General features: G+C 41.6%; 1 protein-coding gene across 3 annotated transcripts in view; it reads right to left on the reverse strand.

Annotated features, from left to right (window-relative positions):
* Positions 1-17,166, reverse strand: part of Mid2 (midline 2) — a 101,496-nt gene extending 84,330 nt beyond the window's left edge. The window contains exons 1-2 of one of the 3 annotated variants that reach the window (XM_048428497.3): positions 17,042-17,166; positions 3,139-3,854 (exon numbers count right to left, since the gene is read on the reverse strand). In XM_048428497.3, the coding sequence (XP_048284454.1) occupies positions 3,139-3,798 (660 nt within the window). In that variant the 5' untranslated portion in view covers positions 3,799-3,854; positions 17,042-17,166. Of the gene's footprint in view, positions 1-3,138; positions 3,855-16,411; positions 16,960-17,041 lie in introns of those variants that run through there. The other 2 variants (XM_048428496.3, XM_048428498.3) reach the window with 2 other exon arrangements.
* Positions 17,167-20,584: the final 3,418 nt, after the last annotated feature.

Genomic DNA, 20,584 nt, shown 5'->3' on the forward strand with positions numbered 1-20,584 from the left:
TTCTTCTCTGTTTAATGTGAAGAACTAATATCCTTTCCCACTTGGCACTGGATTGAGTAAATTCTCCAAGTCCCCCTCCCCTTCAACTCTCCCTCCCTCTCTCTGTTTCTCCCTGACCTTCCCTTCTTCCCTCAGCCCCTCTTTTATTCTCTCTCTCTCTCTCTCTCTCTCTCTCTCTCTCTCTCTCTCTCTCTCTCTAACACACACACACTCACATGCATGGGTATGCGTGCACACACACCCTTGTGCATGTACACACACACACACACACACACACACACACACACACACGCACGCACAGCACCTCCTTCTCCTTTCCAAAGTCCTAGATGTTCCAGACAACATAACAAACCACACAGTTGGGAATGATTCAGTTGTTTCCAGTCTCTATCCAAAAATGAGCAAAAATAGTTTCCATTTAATTTATAAACAGATTTTTCTGCACATTTCCTAAAAATTAAAGGGAAACTGTCAAAAAATATAGCCACTCTTTCTCCAAAAATTACTGATTAGTCACAGGCTAAGGGATCTTTTTATAAATACACTTGTGTTTCCCCAGTCCTGGATACAGGGACTTTCTCTGCATGTTGCCAAATGCCTGATCAATCAATAGCTGTTTTCAGCTATTTTCAAGTAGCCAGTGTTCTGGAGATACAAGCTTCCTCTACCCGGTCTCTTTGTTATCTCAGCAGTACATATGGATGTCGGTATTTCTGCCTGGAATAGTTTTCAAGGCCGATGCCTGATTATGATTCTAACACCTGAAAATATTTGGCAGTGATTGCTCCCTCTTCTCCGTATCCGTCACTCTTCTTACAACCCACCCCCATCTTTTGCCATTGTGAAGCTGAACGTTATGTAATTGTGTGCTTTTCCTGATGCTGTTAATCATGTAGCGGGGCCTGGGGAATGCGTAGCTGTTGGAGCATAGAGTTAAGTTTAAGTCAGATTTCAGGGGGGAAACAACAGTGTAATAGCAGGCAACTGTGGGATAAAAAAGATAGTAGACTCTGCCTGGAGACTGGTTTTCAGTTCCAGCCCAATTACTAAACGGGTCTGCTAACCAAATCACTTTGTGTAGCAGAGTCACAGTTTATGAAACTTCAAAGTGTAAGGCTTTGACTAGACTAGGTACATAACCTAACAGTTTGTTGACTCTAAGAACTGAAGTCAATAACCTTCCGCTCTGCAGCCCCACAAGAATAAAAGTATCACCAGCTAGAATCAAAAGATTGTCATTGACTTTTATACACATTAGGTATGCACTTGCTCTTTTTTATCTTAAAAATTTATTTTTCATTTTACATACCAACCCCAGTTCCCCTCTCTCCCCTTCTCCCGCCTCTCCCCCACTTTCCCTCTTACCTCCCCCCTTCCTAACCCCCATCTGCTCCTCAGAGGGGCTAAGACTTTCCTTGGGGACTCAACAAAGTCTGGCATACCAAGTTGAGACCACTTACTCTTAACCAAAAATCTGAGAAGAGGTTATGTATTGGAAACAAATTGTCATCAAAAGAAGCACAAACCAACACTCTAAATATTGTGTACAGTAAATTACGGATAAGAAAATATATCCTATTCTGAGTACTGTTGCCCTTATTACCGACACCTATTTTAATGTAAATTTGCATAATAGTTGACCAGGTTATGACAGAACTGCCATTGCCTTGTTGCCCTCCTTGCATATAATCAGGGCCTTTCTTCTAGCTTGCATATGTGTATAGGCTCTATTTCAGGGTGCCAATAGTACTATTCATTTAAACAAACATTTTATTTTTGTTAGATTTCATTTTATTTTAAACTGAACATATTATAACTAAGTGTGTGATAATATAATAGTCATTGAAGGAAATAACAATTGTTTTAAAATTTATAACAATGTGGAGAATTATATATTTAATTTTAATAAGACAGCCATGTAGTGTACACTACAGGTTTTAGTCCTGCGGAAGTACTTAGACATTGCCAAATCTAAATGTTTTTAATAGAAAATAATTTTTTATACAATATATTCCAACCATAGAAAAATATGGACTGCTTCACATTATCCTTTCACCAGGACCATGCTAATCAATCATCTCTTTTCATTCCAACTTTAGTATATATGTTGCCAAAGCCAGCTCTAGACATTCTATTTTGTCTGGAATCTATGGTAAGTGGCTTCCTTCTTGAGAAAAACTATACCACATATCAGGAAGACAATAGGAGTAGAACAGTTTGCTAGATCTGACATCGGTGAACATGAAAATGAGGTAAGAAGACTTTTAAAACTAGGTACTCGGATTTGCAAACAGATATTATTTAACATGACTTCACAAAACTGCCCGCTGGACACACGTCAAAGACTCGAAACTTCTAAGATGGAGATTGCAAACGACTGTTTTAGCCTGGACCGAAAATACCAAACGTGGGCACAAAATCGAATACTAGGTTGACAGTCACTGCTTTTCAGTTTACATTTTTAGTTCAGGCGTTTGGTCACACCTCCTGACTTGGTGATACATTGGTATAAGAATTAGTTCTATGTTAACTGACCAATGGCAATTTGTAATGCCAAGTATTGTTTCCTTTGCTGTACTGACTAAGCATTTTTGTTGTTGTTTTTACAGAGCTGGAAATAGAGCTCAGGGACTTGGCGCTTGCTAGGCAAGCACTCTACCAAGCCACATCCCCAGCCCTTGCAAACGCATGTACTAATGTTCTCCACCAATCTCTTATCTACATAGATACACTCAGACACTTCCACCCACACCTCCACAGAGACTCACCCAAAAGTATGCAAATTAGCACACATGCTAATTGCAGAACACCTACACAGGTACTCGCATACTGAAAAGAAGAGGGGGAAAGATCATAGCAAAGACACGTAATGTGCAATGTGTCCCAGAGGAGAGAGATTGTTGTTACCCTGGTCAGGTGGGCAAAGGGCTTACTCTCCCAGAATTGAACAGAAACATGTAAATGCAAGCAGGCTTGTGCAAAAGACAGGTTCCAGGGAAAACTTGCAGGGAGTAGGTTATTCCCCATGAAAACAACTTGAAGTTGATGTAGTTATCCTATAGAAAAAGTGACCTAGGTTATTGGGGAACTTGCTAACTATACAACTATGTAGTAAATCAAAAAACGCATACTGCTTACCTTTAGCTTCTCAAACCGATCATTCAGGGAAGCGACCTGATGGTCTCGATGACGACCCACCAGTTTGCATAAGGCACAGATCAATTGGTCATCAGAAACACAGTACATGTTCACTTTCTCATTCTCATGGTCCAGACAGGTAATCCCTCGAAGATGTGTGTCTGAAACTGGTTCCACCAGGCGATGGCTGGTGAAGGGTTTCTTGTTGGGGTGTGTGGCCCGAAGGCAGCGGTCACAGTAGGAGACCTCACAGGTGATGCATGTCTTCACAGCATCTCTCGGAGGGTCCTGCTCACAGAATTGGCAAGCAATTCGCTCACTAGACATGGCGGAGCTTGGCCTGTAAGTCCTCTCCCGACGGCTCTCACTTGGAGAATTGGGCCCACTGACTGAAGCCTTCTGAAAGCGATCAATAATGTTCTGCAGGGTCACATTCCTCTTGAGGCCATCCAGGCCCCGGTGATTCAGCGAGATAACATACCTGCATGTAGGACACTGAAACGCAGTAATGGGTTCGATGGATTCGCCGGAGCTGCAGCTGGAGACCAAGATGCGATGGGCACAGCTGAAACACAGACTATGAGCGCAAGGGAGCAGAAGGGGGTCTTCAAACAACTCGAGGCAGATTGGACAGGTCAATTCAGACTCCAGTGTTTCCATCTTTAGTGAAAATAATCCTGCTGAGGCATTAAGAACCGCAGAGGCTGGGCTTTCACCTGCGAGTAATACAAAGTAAGAGTCATTAAGCATTTCCAAAGGAAAAGTGGTTGTAGAATAATTATATTGTAACCAATGGAGACTTTTGGCCAGATAGGCTCCCCGGGGATGCTTAAGCAATAGGAGTTACCGGGAGATTAATCAGGAAGCCTTTCTACACCCCACTCTCCTTCAAACCTTGTTTTAGACACTTGCCTGAGATTTTTTTCCCCCTTCACTAATAAATAGAAGCAAGTGGCCACCTCTGTGTCTTGGTTTCCTGATTAACATTACCATCTCAGCTCACACAATTGGCATGGATCGCTCTCTTCTAAATTCTCCACTGACATCTCTTCACTGAGACCGTGATGGGTTGGAGGCCCTACAAATTTCTCAATCCCTATTCTCCAATATTGTTCTCTATTTCATGTCAAGGCAAGATATAAGGGCTGCTCCTAGCTTACATCCAGTGGAAGGAAAACAAGGCTATATTTCAAACTAGCTCTCGCCTTCCTGAAATGATTTTATTCTAAGCATACGCATGAAAAAAAAAGCAGACAGCTTTGGGGAGAACGCAGTTTTCAGTGCAGGATAATACGTTTTTCTTTTGAGTGTGAACTTGAATTACTTCATATTACCACACATGGAAATTTGTTTCATTCTATTTCTAGTAAACTGAGTCATTAGAGACAAAAGATGATAGTTTTCCCTTTCCCTTTCTCAAACCCTCACCTTCAAAAGCTCTTACATATCCTCAAGTTGAGGAATGAGGAATTAGTACCCAACTGCTAACGATGATGGCTTCAGTTTGGGTTTTATGTTAAACACTTTCTCAACTACCACCTGCCTGTTGCAAAGCTCATCCCCCATGCATGTTTTCGTGCTTACTAACACACGATTAGATGCAAATCAAGGTCTGGATGGAAATTGGCAAGTTGAACAGCCAGAAATCTTCAGATGTGGCAACCTTCATTTTAGTGTGGACCAGAGAGCACAAGAAATCTCCCAGTTGACAGAACTAACCAGTTTGTCACTTTATGCATTTGCCCACGGGCATTTCAGAGTTGGACATACAGGGATTGCTATGTGTCCTTAGCATCCTGCTAGCTCTCACTAAGGACAACTATAAACGTATTTCACTGACTGAAACTGCAGATTCTATTAATAAGAGAGAGAAGGACATCTTTTGATTTTGAGTAGTCTTACTCATCTCCCTAGCTTTAGACATCTTCACCAGGACCCCTAAATTTGATTCTTGCACTGGTGTTTGTTCAAATATTGTCATTGATTAGTGATATGCAAGTCATCTTCTGACAGGAATGACAAGTTCCGGGTACAATTATATCTAGCACTTAAGTACAATAAATGTATACACAAAAGATGTTTCTAAATCAACCCTGTTTAATGCACCGGACTAACCAGCTATTTAATGGAACCTCCTACAGTAAATTGTGCTATAAATGGGCAGGGTTTTCTTTATAAGACAGACACTCCCAGTTAGTTTAGTAGGCTCAAAGGTTTGTTGAGTTACATTTTTAAAAGGGGACATGTGATATTTTCATTTTACAATTTTCATGTTCTTATAAATATATTCACACATATGCTTGTATAGAAATGTTACAATTGGATGCTTTTAGAGAATAAAGATCACAACTTCTACACAAAAGTAAGACTATTTCCTTAGATGATTTCACCTGATGCCCCTCAGATGCTCAGATTGAAAATGGCCACAAATGGATTTATACTCTCTGATCATTCATGCAAAAAAAAAAAAAACCCAAACCAAAATACAAAACAAAAAAAAAAAACCCACACACAATCATTTCCTCTTTCAGATTTCCTTAAATGATGAATGGTACCATCCAAGCCCAGAATGTGTTTATTATTTCTCTAGAACATTTTCCTTAACATACCTGTATTTCCAACTAACTCCTTCCTCTCCTGGCGAGCAGCAACAACTTTTTATTTTTATTCCTAGCATTTTGACTGGCACAAAATAGGTATTCAATAATGGCCAATAAAGTATTACTCAAACCAAAAGAAAGAAGGTGCATAATATTTATTGATTATTTCACTGCATTCTGAGTACTGTGTTAAGTACTTTGTGCGCATTATTCTTTCAGGACTATAGATATAGTATTATTACTAGACCCATCACATACTTAGGGAAACGAGGCTCATAGTCATTAGTAAGTCAACCAGAAACACAAAGCAAAAGCAGAAACCAGTCTCATGCCAAGGTCTGTGCTTTTTCCCCCCACACCTTTACTCTAATCATCTCACCTCCTTCACTGACGATATCTTAACTATTTAAGAGGGTTTCTAAATGGCCTGCTTCCGCTTCTATTTTTGTCTCTCTGTGTCCCTCTGAACCTGCCTGCCTCTCTGACTCCTTCCTCTAGGACTATCTCCATCTGACACTACACATCTATTCCAACCCCTCCCAGGGCTTCAGGCATTCCACAATATCTGTGTTGAAAACTACCTTGGTTGGTCAGAAGCAATACTGAAAGTCACTTCTACATGTTGACACCTCTATAAAATCAGTTTAAGTGTCACAGTTCCTCTGCCTTAAGAGGGTGCTGTACAAATGCTTCTGTATGGAGAAATGCCTCTTCAATCTCATATGAAACCCTAAAATGTGTTCCAAAATCAATACAACTCTTAAACTTCACTGTGAAATAAAGCTTGGGGAAGCACATTCTGGGGCACAATTGCCTTATATAAGGTCAAATTAAGAGTTTTAACTGGGGGATTCTGGGCCTCCTATAAAACGTCTGCAGAGCATGTGACTGTCGTATGCATTTATTACCTGAAGAGGATTGTACGTAGCTTTCAATGGACTCTCAGAGGTGTCCTTAACAGTAAAGTCTGACATTGAAAACAAACAAACAAACAAACAATACAACAGAAAGGCTAGACAAAGTACAGAAAATTACTTAAATACCTTAAATACCTTGTATTATTTTTACAAAATTGCAACCAGTTAAGATGGTTATGGAAGACCACTGACGTTAGACTGAAGCTGACCTCTAACACGTGACCTTCCTGCTTCTGCCTCCCAAGTGATGGGATGGTGGGCATGCACTACCATGCCCGGGACTCCATTCTCCTTCATTTTCTTAAGACACAGTACCACCCTTAGCCAATTTGAGGGATTGAATAATTTTTGCAAGTTCCTCAAACATCTCTTTGTTCATTTCTCATTTATTAAGGCTTCTGATTGTTACTCCTGTTTCAGCATTTCTGCAACTAGCCTCCATTTTCTCTATCCCCATTACTACCTAAGCATTACAATACCTATTACCCTTTTCACAGTTTTCTTAAAAAACAAGTACTATCATTACAAAAAAGGCAATTTGTCCAAGGTGATACTTGCTTGCAAATCACACAGCAAATGTTCAAACTTAGGAAAATAAAAACCTCTAGAAATAAGCCCGTATATTTACAGCCAATAGACAAAGGTTCCAGGATAATTCCGCAAAGAAAGAAAAATCCCAACAAATAGTTCTGGATAACTTCATCTCCACATGCACAAGAAATGAAGTTAGAAACCTACTTTACAACATACAACAATAATTCAAACTAGGCATGGTGGCGTGTGCCTGCAACCCCAGCCTTTGAGAGGTGGGAGGAGAGGATCATAGTGAGTTCAAGGCCACTTGTGACTACATAGTTCAGATCTCGGGCTACAAAAAAAAAAAAAAAAACCCTTCAGTCTACAAGATGAATAAATGAAGATGAATCTATCATCTAAGTATAAGAAATGAAAGAGTAAATAAATATCTTTGAAGAAAAGATTCCTGTAAATCTGAGATGACTTTGATTAAACAACATGATTTTTTAGATCACAGCAAAAGCACAAGCAACCAGTGCAGATAAATGCTACTTTATCCCAATTTAAAACTTTAGGGCTATAAATAACACCACCAGCAGAATGAAAAGGCAAAGGATCTTCCAAAGAAGATAAACAAATAGGCAGAAAACACATGAAAAGATACCCAACATCATTAGCCATTAGGGAAATGCAAAACAAACAAACACACTAGAATAGCTGTAATAATACAAAGCAAACAAACAAAAAGGGAAAGCAGCGAGTGTCTGCCAGGATGTGAAGAAATTGAAACCCTCATATATATTGTTGGCACGAATGTAAAATGGTGCAGCTGCTTTGGGAAATAGTTTGGCATTTCCTCTGGAGTTAAATGTAAATCTGATCAAGCAATTCCACTCCTAGGTATGTACTGAATAAAATAAAAAACGTGTTCATTCAAAAACTCATACACACCAAAGTTCACAGCAGCAATATTCAGAGTCACCATGAATGATCAAAACATGGTTTATTCATAATACAGAATTTTATTTGACTACAAAAACAAATGGAGTATTGATAAATGCTGCAATATGGATACTACTTTAAACTATACTTCCAAATGAAAGAAGCCAGTACAGAAATGTAGTATATTGTGTAATTCCCTTTATATGAAATACCTAGAATAGGGAAACTCATAGCAATAGAAAACATAATAGCAATCAAGGCCTAGAGGAGGGAAGGAGTGGGTGTGACTACGAATACGTATGGACTTTCTGAGATTTTCAGAATGTTCTGGAACTAGATAATGGGATGGCTACCCAAGTTTTTTTTAACTATATTTGAAACCATTAGGCTGCATACTTTAAAATGGTGATGATTATGGTATGCGAACCATATCTCAGTTTTTAAAAAGATAGTCAAACTCAGCAAACTATATAGCTACCTACTATAAAGTATTAAAATATTGCAAATTGTGTGCTTATGTAGTACCCATAACTCTACTGGGTGGATTACTTCTGGGTTTTTTTTTTCAGATAAGGTCTCATATATCTCATGAGGCTTTGAACTCACTATGTAGCAAATGGTAACCTTGAGCTCCCGATTCTCCTGTTTTACCTGCTTAGTGGTGGATCTACAGACCTGCACCACCACCCCCAGCTTGAATTGCTAACGTCTTTAAGTTGTTTTCCTAGGTTAATGAGTCCCTGTCTAGATCTGGCAATGCTCTGAGACATCGACAATCTCCAACAAGTGTCAGAAAATTCTTAAGCCTTAGTTCTTATTCACTTAAAAATATTGAAATGGCCACTAAAAGTACTTCATTCCTACCTACATCACAAAATGCTTTTAGTGGAGGAAGGTCTACAACAAAAACAAAACAATAAGAAAGGGTTACAATTTCAGGAAGTTTTTGAATCACTAATTTATTTGGAATTAGAGGGTGCTAACGACAACAAAATGTGAATCTGTTAGAGAATGACCCAACGATGGGCAATCATAAAGCTTTCCCCAGAAAACACAATTGCTGGTCATAAAGTGTATTCATGAAATACGTGAAATGGTAGAATCAATAGACATGTTAAATAAATATCCATGTGCTTACCACCTAGAGTTCCCTTCCAAATGATTTAGTTATCGGGACATAGACAAATGCACATGGTTTTGGTCTCTCAGCTAGAAAATTGTTCCTGCATAGTTTACCTTCACTTTCTATCCTCTTCAGTTTGAGATTTGTTAAGAAATAGGAAGAAGAAAGGGGAAGGGTGGGTTACCAACAAAAGTAAATTTAGTGGTAAGGTATGACAAAGCTCTGTGCCTGAAGAGAACCACAACAAGGGCTTGCCTCTCTCCCTCCCCTCCCTCCCCTCTCTCTTTCTGTTGAGATAGGGTCTCAATGTTTTGAGCCTAAGTTAAGCTCAGAACAATCCTCTTGCCTCAGCCTTCCAAGTGCTAAAATTACAGTCACGCACCATAACTCCTATATAAAAGGGAAGAGAAAATGCTTCAATGAAAGTGATTAAGAATTCAAAACATAACACATTTTACACTTACAAGATGAAAAATTTATTCAAGTATTGCCCTCCAAATCTAGCATTAGCTAGCTCTGATCAAGGGTTATGATCAAGCAGCTATGATCTGCACTTGACAGAATTCTATTATTTCCAATGCTCTTTGAACATACCTAAATACCTACTTATCCCAACAACTAATATCCTAGGTAGCTGTCATCTTTTAGATCTTCGGGGTAAGGCCCTGGGCTCTCACTCTCTCCCTGGGGAACTAGAGGTTACCTTTCTTCCTAGAAAAGCCATAAATGTGAAACTAAGCCTCACCTCTGGGCTGTAGATTGAAAAAAAAGGAGCTAGAGATTTATTTTTCAAAAGTAGTAATGCAAGAACTATCCTTTGGGATATTAGCTTTAACCTTTCAGGATATTAGCATTAACTACCCATGAGATGTTCCTGAAAATACCGTGGAGGACAAACAAATAAGTCCAGCCTTAGTCTGTTTCTTCAAGGACAAACTGCTGTTCAGGTTCAACTAGAATCACCAGATGATCCTTTAGATGCTTTCTAGATCACTTTTATTATAGCGCTAGATCCAGTTATTATAGAGTTCTTTCTATTTATCATCATGCAAAAGGATGTCTCGGTGCCATAAACTAGCTCCTAAAACCATGAATTTTATTTACAAGCGTAACTAAACAGGCTAAGAAGGAACTAAAGACAGGCAAGGTGTATGACTGTCCCTTGGCTAAGCGAATGTGAAGTATAGCAGATGTATTTATCCTGTGCTGTACCTCAAGGAAGATATAATGAATGTTTCACTGAACAACTAAAGATCGGGGGAATCCCTTGTAAACATCAACTAATGAAAACATCTTCTGGAACTGAAAAAGAAAACAACCAAATACAAGAACTTTATGATTAGCGAATGACTCATTCAAGTTCAGAAAAGATAATTTGCCCCCCCCCCCCCGGGAGTGTTGGTACATGGCTGTAATTCCAGCACTTGAAAAGCTGAAGCAAGAGAATCACAAGTTAGTTCAAGGACAGCCTAATCTACATAATGATTTAAAAGCCAGTCTGGGTTACAAAGCAACTGTCAAAAAATTCTAACATAAAAATAGTCAGTATATAGAATTCCCTATATTCTATATGATGAAGACTCAAATAGAAGACAAAATGGATATTAGGTAGGTTGTCAATGACCATAATTAATTATAAGAATAATCTTATATTTATATAGTAGTTTTATAGCTTTAAAAACCATTGTTTTATTCTTATAATAGAGTCTTCTTAAGGTCTTATATCTAAACAGTATTAGCTTAGTGGTGCTATGTAAAACATTCAAATTCTTTAGACCATAGCTTCCCTCCACTTTAATTAAGAGCATCTGCCATATGCATGGCATAGGCTCTTGTGATGATCCACTGAGGAGAAAATAAATTAACCTGTTTTTAAAGTACATTTATTTGCATTACACATTCACACGTGATACACCCAGAACACTGTTTTACAAGCTAATAACCTTTGGAGAGTCATCCCAAACACATAATTGACATGATAGCGGACAATTACACTTCTCATAAAATCCCAGGAAAATCATGGGTTTAACTGTAGTGTTTGTGTTGCTCGTATGTCTTCCCATTTAGGCTAGGGTCCTCCTGAGGGAAAAATTATCTCTACTGTTTTCTTTTAGGCTTCCTTCACACACTGAGAGAACTCAGAACTGGATGTTAATTATTGACTGGTAGAGAGACCTGATCCAGTTTCTGCCTAATAGGTTTCAGAGCCTAATTAGCATTTTATAGTACATGAATTTAACGCCATTGCCTTCCAATAATTAGCTCCTAAACCTAACACTTTGTATATTTTGTCTAATGTAGTCATCATTAAAATGAATAGCAAACTAGCAAAACCAAAAGTCCTAAGTCTGCTGCAAGTACAAAAGAGTAATCCAAGTATGACCAAAATATATTGTATAAATATGAAAATTTCAAAGAATAAAAATATTATTTTAAAAATGATTAATTGAAGTAACCAAAAATGGATTTGCTGAGGCAACTTATGTTTAACAAGAATTATAAGTATGATTCATAACACCATTATCTTAATACAGATTACACTAGCAAAGTTATAAGGTTGGGGAACAAATAAATAACAAACATCTTTACCTATGCTACTAGTACATATTTTTATCCATTTTAAGACTGAGTTTCCAATCCTCTATTTTTCAATGACATATTTTAAATACTCAGTGATTTTTAAAGCATTTAGTGGTCTACCAGGATGAACAGTTATTTCTACATAATAAAACTTGTAATGTATGTATGTAGGGCATTCTATTGAATGTTAGGCTTCGATGACTCCAAGTTCTGATCAGTAACAAGGGACAGAAAACAGAGGCCTATTTTAAATCAAGCTTCTACTCTCCGGGGAACCACATGGATCCTAGCAACACTGAACAAAAGGCTGTAGACAAAGTGATAGAGGATTCTGGACTAGAAACCATTTTTCTATCCCTGGACTGTACATATATATTTATATATACTACACATTTTGCTCTCCTAAATTAACGTTGTCTTCCATGCCTACATATTATGTTCTTATCAGAGCAAATTGCAAATATTGGGATTTTAGACCCCAGGAAGCGTTTTCATTATATAATGGGTTTGTTATCGGATCATCTGGTCTCTGTAAGAGGATGATCCAGAGTCAGAGGATACTATTCATCATCAACCAGAGAACTCTGACCTGCAGAAAGAGGTTGAGACAAAGCCCAAGGTCAAGGCAATCAGAGTGCTGTGGAGGGACAAGAACCCACACTTTTCTAACCCATTTTTGCTGAACCAACATCATAGTGTATATTCTATTTGGGCAAACCTCACATGGAGCAAGTGATGGTGGGATGTTGTCACTTTTTTCCCAGAATCCCTCTGCCTTGTTTACTTGAAGCATCTTATGCCATCTAGTAGCCTCATCACTTTCTAGGCTTTCTAGAGAGAAATACAGAACCTGAAAGTTTGACTGCCAAAAATGTTATGTGATTATGGTCATGAAGAATAGAAAGATGAAAAAAGCAACAGACAGGAAAAGCCGCAGAACACAAACCTCTTCAGCCCACAGAAAACTTTCGGTAGAGTTTCAGTATGTGAAAATGGGTAGAGACACATATACTGACCCTTGAAGGAGAGGAGAGAGCGTAAAAGGGACTAGCAGTCTACACAGGGTAGTAAGAAAGGAGGATTTTCTTCTCCCGCCTCCACTCATCTGAACTTCTCACTTGACGCTATGACTCAACACACAGAGAAGCGCTTTTCTAGCCTCTTCTGTGTACTACTCAGTGATGAACACAGTATTTGTTAAGGATCCAGAAATAGAGATACTTTAGCACAATACAGACTTTGTCCCAAAATTTCAAAAAGTGACCATATTTAGGGCCAGTGAGATGGCTCAACAAGTAAGATTGCTGTCCACTGAGACTAACAACCTGAGTTTGATCTACAGAACTCATGTGGTGGAAAGAAGGAGCTTATTTCCACAGATTTTCCTCTAACATCCACACGTACGCTATGGCACACATGCATCTTCATATGCCCACACACGCACACAAATAAATAAATGTAAAAATTTAAGGGACTATCTTTCAAACCTCTTGAACTATATTATATCCATTGGGACATGTTACACCTCATATTTCTGATGATACACTGCTTCAAGTCAGGACATTCGGCTTAAGAAGGCATTTCATGGACACAAAGCTTTCTTTGCACAGAGGGCCGAATGAAAACTCAACATTAAATGGAGTTGGAGCACCCTCAAGCCTCTCCTAGCAGCTGAGTCCCATGGCTAACATCTAGAAATTTGGCAAGATCTACAAAGATTGAATGATGGGCACACAAAGACAGCTATCTCTAAAAACAATCATCTGAGACATAATTTTGGGCCTCATCCCTGTCTTTGCCTTTCAGGGTTCTACCTTCTTGGTGAGAAAGAGAAACTTCAGTTCTAAGGGATCTAACAACCAAACCAGTATTCTTTCCTCTTCACCAAGCCAACGATGTTTGCTAATTGACACACACACACACACACACACACACACACACACACACACACACCAATCTTCTGTAGTTTCCTTCTTAATTGTTGTGGTGTCAGCAGATTTTCGGGGAGGAGGGAATGGAAAGGTACACTACTCAGAACACTAGTCGGACGCAATTATGAGACTCCACCGACACTATTTTAAGATCTGCAAGTTGGAGCAAGTTACCCTGTTCTTAGAGGAAGGATTAACCAAACCAATTTTATCTAAGTCAATTTGCACTGCTCAGATGATCTGTTTGTGAAGCAACCATGTCACTCCTATTTGCAGCAGTGCCTCCCAGAAGTGGTCTTGCAAGGTACAACATGCTAGATAGGAATCCTAGTAGTCAGGAAAGGAAATAGAAGCGAGAGCCCTCCATGGCCCATAACCTCTTCCTACTCTACACAGCACTCTCCTCCACCCGGTCCTAGCCATGGAGCTGTAAGAAGAGTTGAGCATAGGACAAATATAAGCCCAAAATACTGGGTCAAGTTTGGGGCTTCAACACAGCCAGCAGAGGCCTCCGTACATTAAGGGTGCTTTTAAAAATATTGACTCATTGCTGCAAGGTGCTAATCATGCTTGTACAGCCAGACCTAAAACTATCTGTGCCACTTTTTATTGGGCATTAACTAACTACCCCCATGCTGGCTAAAAATGGGTGAGGCTGTGTATTCAAATGAGCCTGACTCAGATTGTTAGGTTAGAGGGCAGCCAATATGATTTATGACTCGACTGAAAATCATCACCATTACTTTCTATGCCTAATTGTATATGTTCCCATTCAGATACACACACATTTGGTGAAACAAATTGACTTAAGGTCCAAACTACAATGATAATTTGAATCCCAAGGGGACTAATAATGGCAAATTAAGGTTTCTGTAAATTGGTGTTCCCATTTATACCCAGTCAACCCAGTAGTCCAATAAAGGATAAATGAAGTGCTTTCATTGAAAAGTATAATGCTGAGGTTTATAGAATCCTTTTATCTTCAAAGGGCCAAGCCAATGCTCACAATACCCAGTACATAATATTATGCCTTTTATGCAAGTGCAGCAACTGTGAAAGAAAGGGCACACAAATGTCCAAAGGCCGTCAAGCCAATGCAGCACCACATTTGGAATGGGCTCTCTGATCTTCTTGGCTCCAAGACTTGTGCTTCAACCACATGAATCAAGTTTTGTAAGGAACAATCAAGAGAAATTTAATTCACATTATGAATCTGTATTAAGTTAATTGACTGAGCAGGAATATATGAAAATAGCAAAGACTGATTTTTCCCCTCAGGGCAGGGATGACTGGGGAGGAGGTAAAAAGGTGTGTGGGGGGGATAATCCAGGTATAATAATAATGTAAGAAGCAGAAGTGAGGAACATGAACTTTCAGTTTGGCAGCCCCATCTCCTATTTTAATATTGTCAGAGTACTGATTCTATTTCGGAAAGGAAGTAGACTGGGATTAAGTCAGCCTTTATGGTCCAATTTGAGAATCGGATTAATTAATCCATACACAACAGTTGTCTATTATTACAGTTCCCTGTGTTTTCCTTCATAAATACTCCCCCTCGGAGACACACAACTGCCATTCACCAGCCCCATCCTCCAAAATATTCAAAAAAAAAAAAGCAAAGTGATTTAAAAGCAAGAAGCTGCGTTGCTGGATGTGCACAGGTTGATAGCGAAAAGCTGAGAGTGCAGGGACTCTGGTGAGAGAGCTGGGTGGGCAAATGTTGGTGAGGGTAACAGAAAGAAGAAGCATAACAGTGACATTGCCAAAGGAGTACGAAAGAGTGTGAAAAGTCTAAGGAGCCCGAGCGTCTCAGGACCCAAATTTCCTGCTCAAAATAGAAATGCCTCCAAAATAAATAAATAACGTGCGGCACGTGAAGTGCGAAATAACCTAAGCCAGCTCATCACCAGAAATGTTAGAGTAAATCTGCTCTGCCGCTAGCTACTTAATTCTTCCGAGCCCGAAATGGAAAAGCCTCCCATGTCCCTGCTTCAGCAGCAGCGTGTCCTGTGGACACACTCAAGTTTTCCCTCTCCCCCACGGCGCTGCTTTCACAGCTAGGCCAGAAAGAAGGAACCACCCAGACAGAGACTTGAAGATCGCTTCCCCCAGCGAAAAGGGGGATTAAGTTTCTCCCGGGCTCCCGCCGGCTGGGTGTCCGCAGGCAGCATCCCAGGCTGCTGCGCCAGCACCACTGAGCAAACCGCCGACCTAGGGGCGCCGCCCGGGCCGAGGACGCCGTGGGTTGCGGGAGCGTGGGAAGGCGGCTGCGCCCTTTCCCAGACTTGCGCCTAGGCGCCAGGAGAGCCGCTCCACTGCTTTCTCCCAGCTCGGCCTGGCCAAGCGGGAGGCCTCGGGCCGTTCCCCCGCCTGGGATCTAGGAGTGCAAACTCCTTCCCACGAGGGCAGCGGCAGAACCCGGGTCACCACAGTGTGACATACACCCCGGGCACCCGCTACTGCCGCCTGGAGCCTCGCGGATCCCATCTGCCCGTCTCACCGCCCCCCCCAACCTACCCCCCTTCCCGCCGATCCCGGGTGTCCTCGGCCAGCGCCGGACCCGGCGGCACCTGAAGAGCAGCCGGAGCCGGGGCCGAGCCCTGCGCGGGTGGCGACACTCGACCCCCCCCCTCCCCCGGGCCGCGGCGAGGGGACACGTTTTACCCATATTGTTCCCGGGTGCCAGCCATCTCCTCTGTGCTCCTGGGAGCGCCGGGCGCTCGCCGGCCTCCGCAGCAAGCTGGCTGGGGCTCCCGCGCGAGCTCCCGGGCCGCTGTCGCTGCCGCCGCCGCCACCACCACTCTAGGCCGCCGCCCGCCTTCGCCGCTGCGGCCGCCGCCGCCGCCGCCGCGCAGCAGCCGGGATCCGCCAGCCCGCGCGCCCCACAGGGGACAGCACGGAGACCGCGACGTTCCCGCGTCTGGGTCTCCCGGGCGAAACTTAAGAGTTTTCGCCTCTCAGTCCAGAGGCAGCACCATGACACCACCGCAGCACCACACTGTCATTTCCGCCGCCGCAGAGGAAAAAAAAAGGCAATCCCTTCGAAAGGAGGGTGGAGTGGGGGCAAGCGGAGCCGAAGCTGACACCCCAGGGGAGCAATGGGAGGGGCCCGGGCAGAAGGGGCGCTGAGCCACCTTCCTAGGCTCACCTTCCGCCGCCCCCGCCACTCCCAGCTCCCCGAGCCCCTCCTCTGGAGGCGCGCTTACATGTTTTCTCCCCTGGCAGGAGTGACCGGAGAAACCTGAGCAAGCAAAGGCAGAGGGTGGGTGGGGTTCAGATTACTACTGTACCTACCAGCTGATTCCAGCAGCCTTTTCTCCAGCGCCCTGTCATCTTGATGGAAGACAGAGAGAAGGGGCCTGAGCAGGCGTGTGTGTGTGTGGGGTGTGTGTGTGTGTGTGTGTGTGTGTGTGTGTGTGTGTGTGTGTGTGTGAGCGCGTGTCCACGAGCGGGTAGTGTGTGTGAAGTGCAGAGGGAAGATTATGGCCAAACTCTTCTTCCACCCACCACCCACTACCTCCACAAACCCCCTGATTAGAGCAAGGAAAAGGCCTTTGCGCCGCCAATGAGATGAGTCTGCCTGGATCCTCCGCACAGGTCCTACTGGTGAAGCTGCTCTATGCAAAGTTAACTAGAGAGTAAAACAAAAATAGTGGAGGAGACAGAGAAGGGCAGACAATTGAAGGAAACCCAACCCCTTTTTCTTTTTTACAAAAGGAGAATGGCTATGTTCTATTGGCCTTGGGCACAAGTTGTTCGGGTGGATTAAAGCTACTAAAAGTGTTGGGGGGGGGGTAAGATTTCTTTGGCACCTTCAGATTCTTGACCAATAAGACAAGACAGTCAGTCATTAACAAGAGGTTCATGAGGCAGATGCTAGCCACCCGGGAATTCAACGTCCCTAGTACAATGATTGGTCCATATGGAACCCAGGAGCCTGTTGTTGGTCTGGAGTCAGCTGCCTATTGACCTACCATTGGCTCAAAGACCACTGCCCCACTTCAGGTGGTTGAAAGAAGGAAGTGCCTCCAGGAGATACTGTTTTGAGCTCCACTCAAAAAGAGAGATGAGGAAAGCAATCAGAAAACAGTCCTTCTCACAAGAGCCTTCTATTACTATGCTTGGGAACAAATCCAGAAAAAAAAAATGAAGGTAGCTGGGTGTGTCCCCTCAGGGAACCAATAGCAGTCAGCCAACAGCGCTGTTACACAGTGTGCTAGAGAACTCTGGGGTGGAAATGAAAGGGAAAACCCAACCACGCCACCTTAAGGGAAGTACAGCACTGAGAGATGTAAAAGCCAATGTGTCATACCCAAAGCACAGACAACAAAAGCAAATGACAAACGAGACTGCATAGCACCTAACGCCTACACAGCAGAATACACAATCAACACAGGTGGGAATGGGAGAAAATATTTGAAGCCCGTATATAATAAGGGCTTAATATCTAGAATATATAAAGAAGTCCTGTGTTTTAAAATGGGCGAAGGATAAAGGGATGGGTATTTCTCAAAAAAGGAAAAAATAGCAGATAAGATGGTCCACATGATTATCCATCAGAAAAAATGCAAAATAAAGTGATGGGGCAGTTCTAAAGATGTGTTGTGTAAAGTCGATAGTATTATACTGTATCCTGCAAAATGGTCAGATGTGTAAATTCCATGCCATGGGATTTTTGACACAAGGAAACAGTTGATTTTTTTCAAGTTAATGAGTCAGAAGTCTGCTGATTCTGGCATAACAGAGTGGGCAAATACACCACATAAATGTTAAAATATATATGCATATTTGGTGTGCGTGCATCTCTATATACATTTGTCTGGAGTCAGTCTGCCTGCTGAGAGGCCTAGGCTGTTGGTGAAAAAAAGGTAAGTCCAAAACTGGGTGCGATAAACTACTAGTAGCAAGAAAAGGAAAGAGGTATTTTGTATATGTGTATGTGTTCTCTGTAAAGATACCCAGAAACTGATTGTGTTGTTTACCTAAAGGTCAGCCATAGGAGGGGAAAAGTGTCAGTCAGCTTTCGGTCACTGTGATGAAAATCTGAGAAACAATTTAAAAGGAAAGCTTTGTTTTGGATTATGATTTCAGAATTTTCAGTCCCAAGTCACTGGTCCTACTGTTTGGGAGCCTACAGTGAAGCAGAGCATTATGAGGCGACTATAGGATGAAGTAAAGTAGAAAGGAGCAAGGAGAGAGAGGGAGGAATAGGAGGGTGGGAAGAGGAGTTCAGAGTCCCAGCATGCCATTCAAGGGCACACACCCAAGGGCCTACTTCCTATAACCAGGTCCCACATCCTAGTTTCTGCCATCTCCCAATAGTCCTTTAAACCACATATGCATCAATGGACAAATCCATCGACGGGGCGGGGGGGGGGGGGTAAAGCCGACATGATCCAGGCAATTCCCAAAGGCCCGCTTCTGAACATGAATTGGTCCAGTGGGGCCAAAGCCTTCAATGCATAAGCTTTGTGTGAGATGTTTTAGACCCAAACCATGACAGGGAAGCATCCAGTATTGTATGTGCTGTTCTGTCTTTCTCGAGCTTTTTAATTGACGTTTTATAAACAATTGAAAAGACTAAGGATCATAGAGATAGAAAGCAGAATGAAAGTTACTAGGGGTTGGGGGCAGGAGGGAATGAGGAGTTGGTTAAAGCATACATGCTTTCTGTCTGAGAGTTTGAAAATTTTCCTAGAAATAATTTGTTTATGAAAGTACTTAATGCAACTAAATGTACACTAAAAAGTAAGGAGGAAAATTTGTATGTGATGTATATTGTACCACAGAAAACAAGTTAAAACATGAAAAAAAGAGGAAGTATTGTGAACAAGCATAGACCATCACATTTGTGTAAACAAAACATGTGTCAGCACATGAGTAGATGAGCCTAGTAATGCCTTGTATACAATGTGCCCCGAGAACTAACGTTAGTATTTATGAAATCTTTTGATAACTGGATACTCTGCATTAAGAATCTGTTTTGAGCCAAACATGGTGGTTTTAATCCCAGCACTCAGGAGGCTGAGGAAGGCAGATCTCTGTGAATTCAAGGCCAACTTGTTCTACAGAGCCAGTTCCAGAACAACCAGAACAGTTACAAAGAAACCCTGTCTCTAAAATCCAAAAAAAAAGAAAGAAAATGTTCTTTGATAGCTTAAAACAAAACCAAAAAAGTATATCTATCAAAAAAAAAATGTTGAGTCACAAATTGAAGAGAGAAATCGGCTGATCCCTGTGAATTGTTCTTCAGCCTCTCTTGGGAAGATCCCCACAGAGCAATGGAGAGTTTTCTAAAATGTAAAGAAATGGCCACTTGCATTAGGGGTCTACCTGATTAAAGCTAGCTCACTCTTGGCAGAACTGACAGCAAAGGAGATTTGCTTTTAATGGCTTTTCTCGCCCTTTAGAAATGATCCCATCCTTTGTATTTTAGCCATCTCCCCTGCACCTGAGTTTCCAGTGCTTCAGAAAGCATCCCTAACTTCCTGGAGCTCTGTACAGAACTCCCTAACCCTGTCTTTCCTCCCAAGGGAATGTTCTGGACCTTTCCTTTCCCTCCTCAAAACTTAACAGCTGCTGGGTCCCTTTCACAAAGGACCTTGCTAAGTGATTAAGGAATTCAATCAACTAACTCAAGCTAAATGTTAATAGCTTCATTTGTCTCTCTATTAGGAGATAATATTTTAATTTTAACAGAGGCCTTCAATGTATTAATTCAAAGGAATGACTAATGGCTTGTGTGGGTGGGAATGGGGGATGGGGAGATTTCGCTAATCACATCGCATAAGCAGCTGCTTTGAAAATATCCCCACTTTCAACGGTTTTATGCAAATT

The sequence above is a fragment of the Myodes glareolus genome, chromosome X (genome assembly GCF_982192425.1).
Source record: "Myodes glareolus chromosome X, mMyoGla1.1, whole genome shotgun sequence".
NCBI lineage: Eukaryota > Metazoa > Chordata > Mammalia > Rodentia > Cricetidae > Myodes > Myodes glareolus.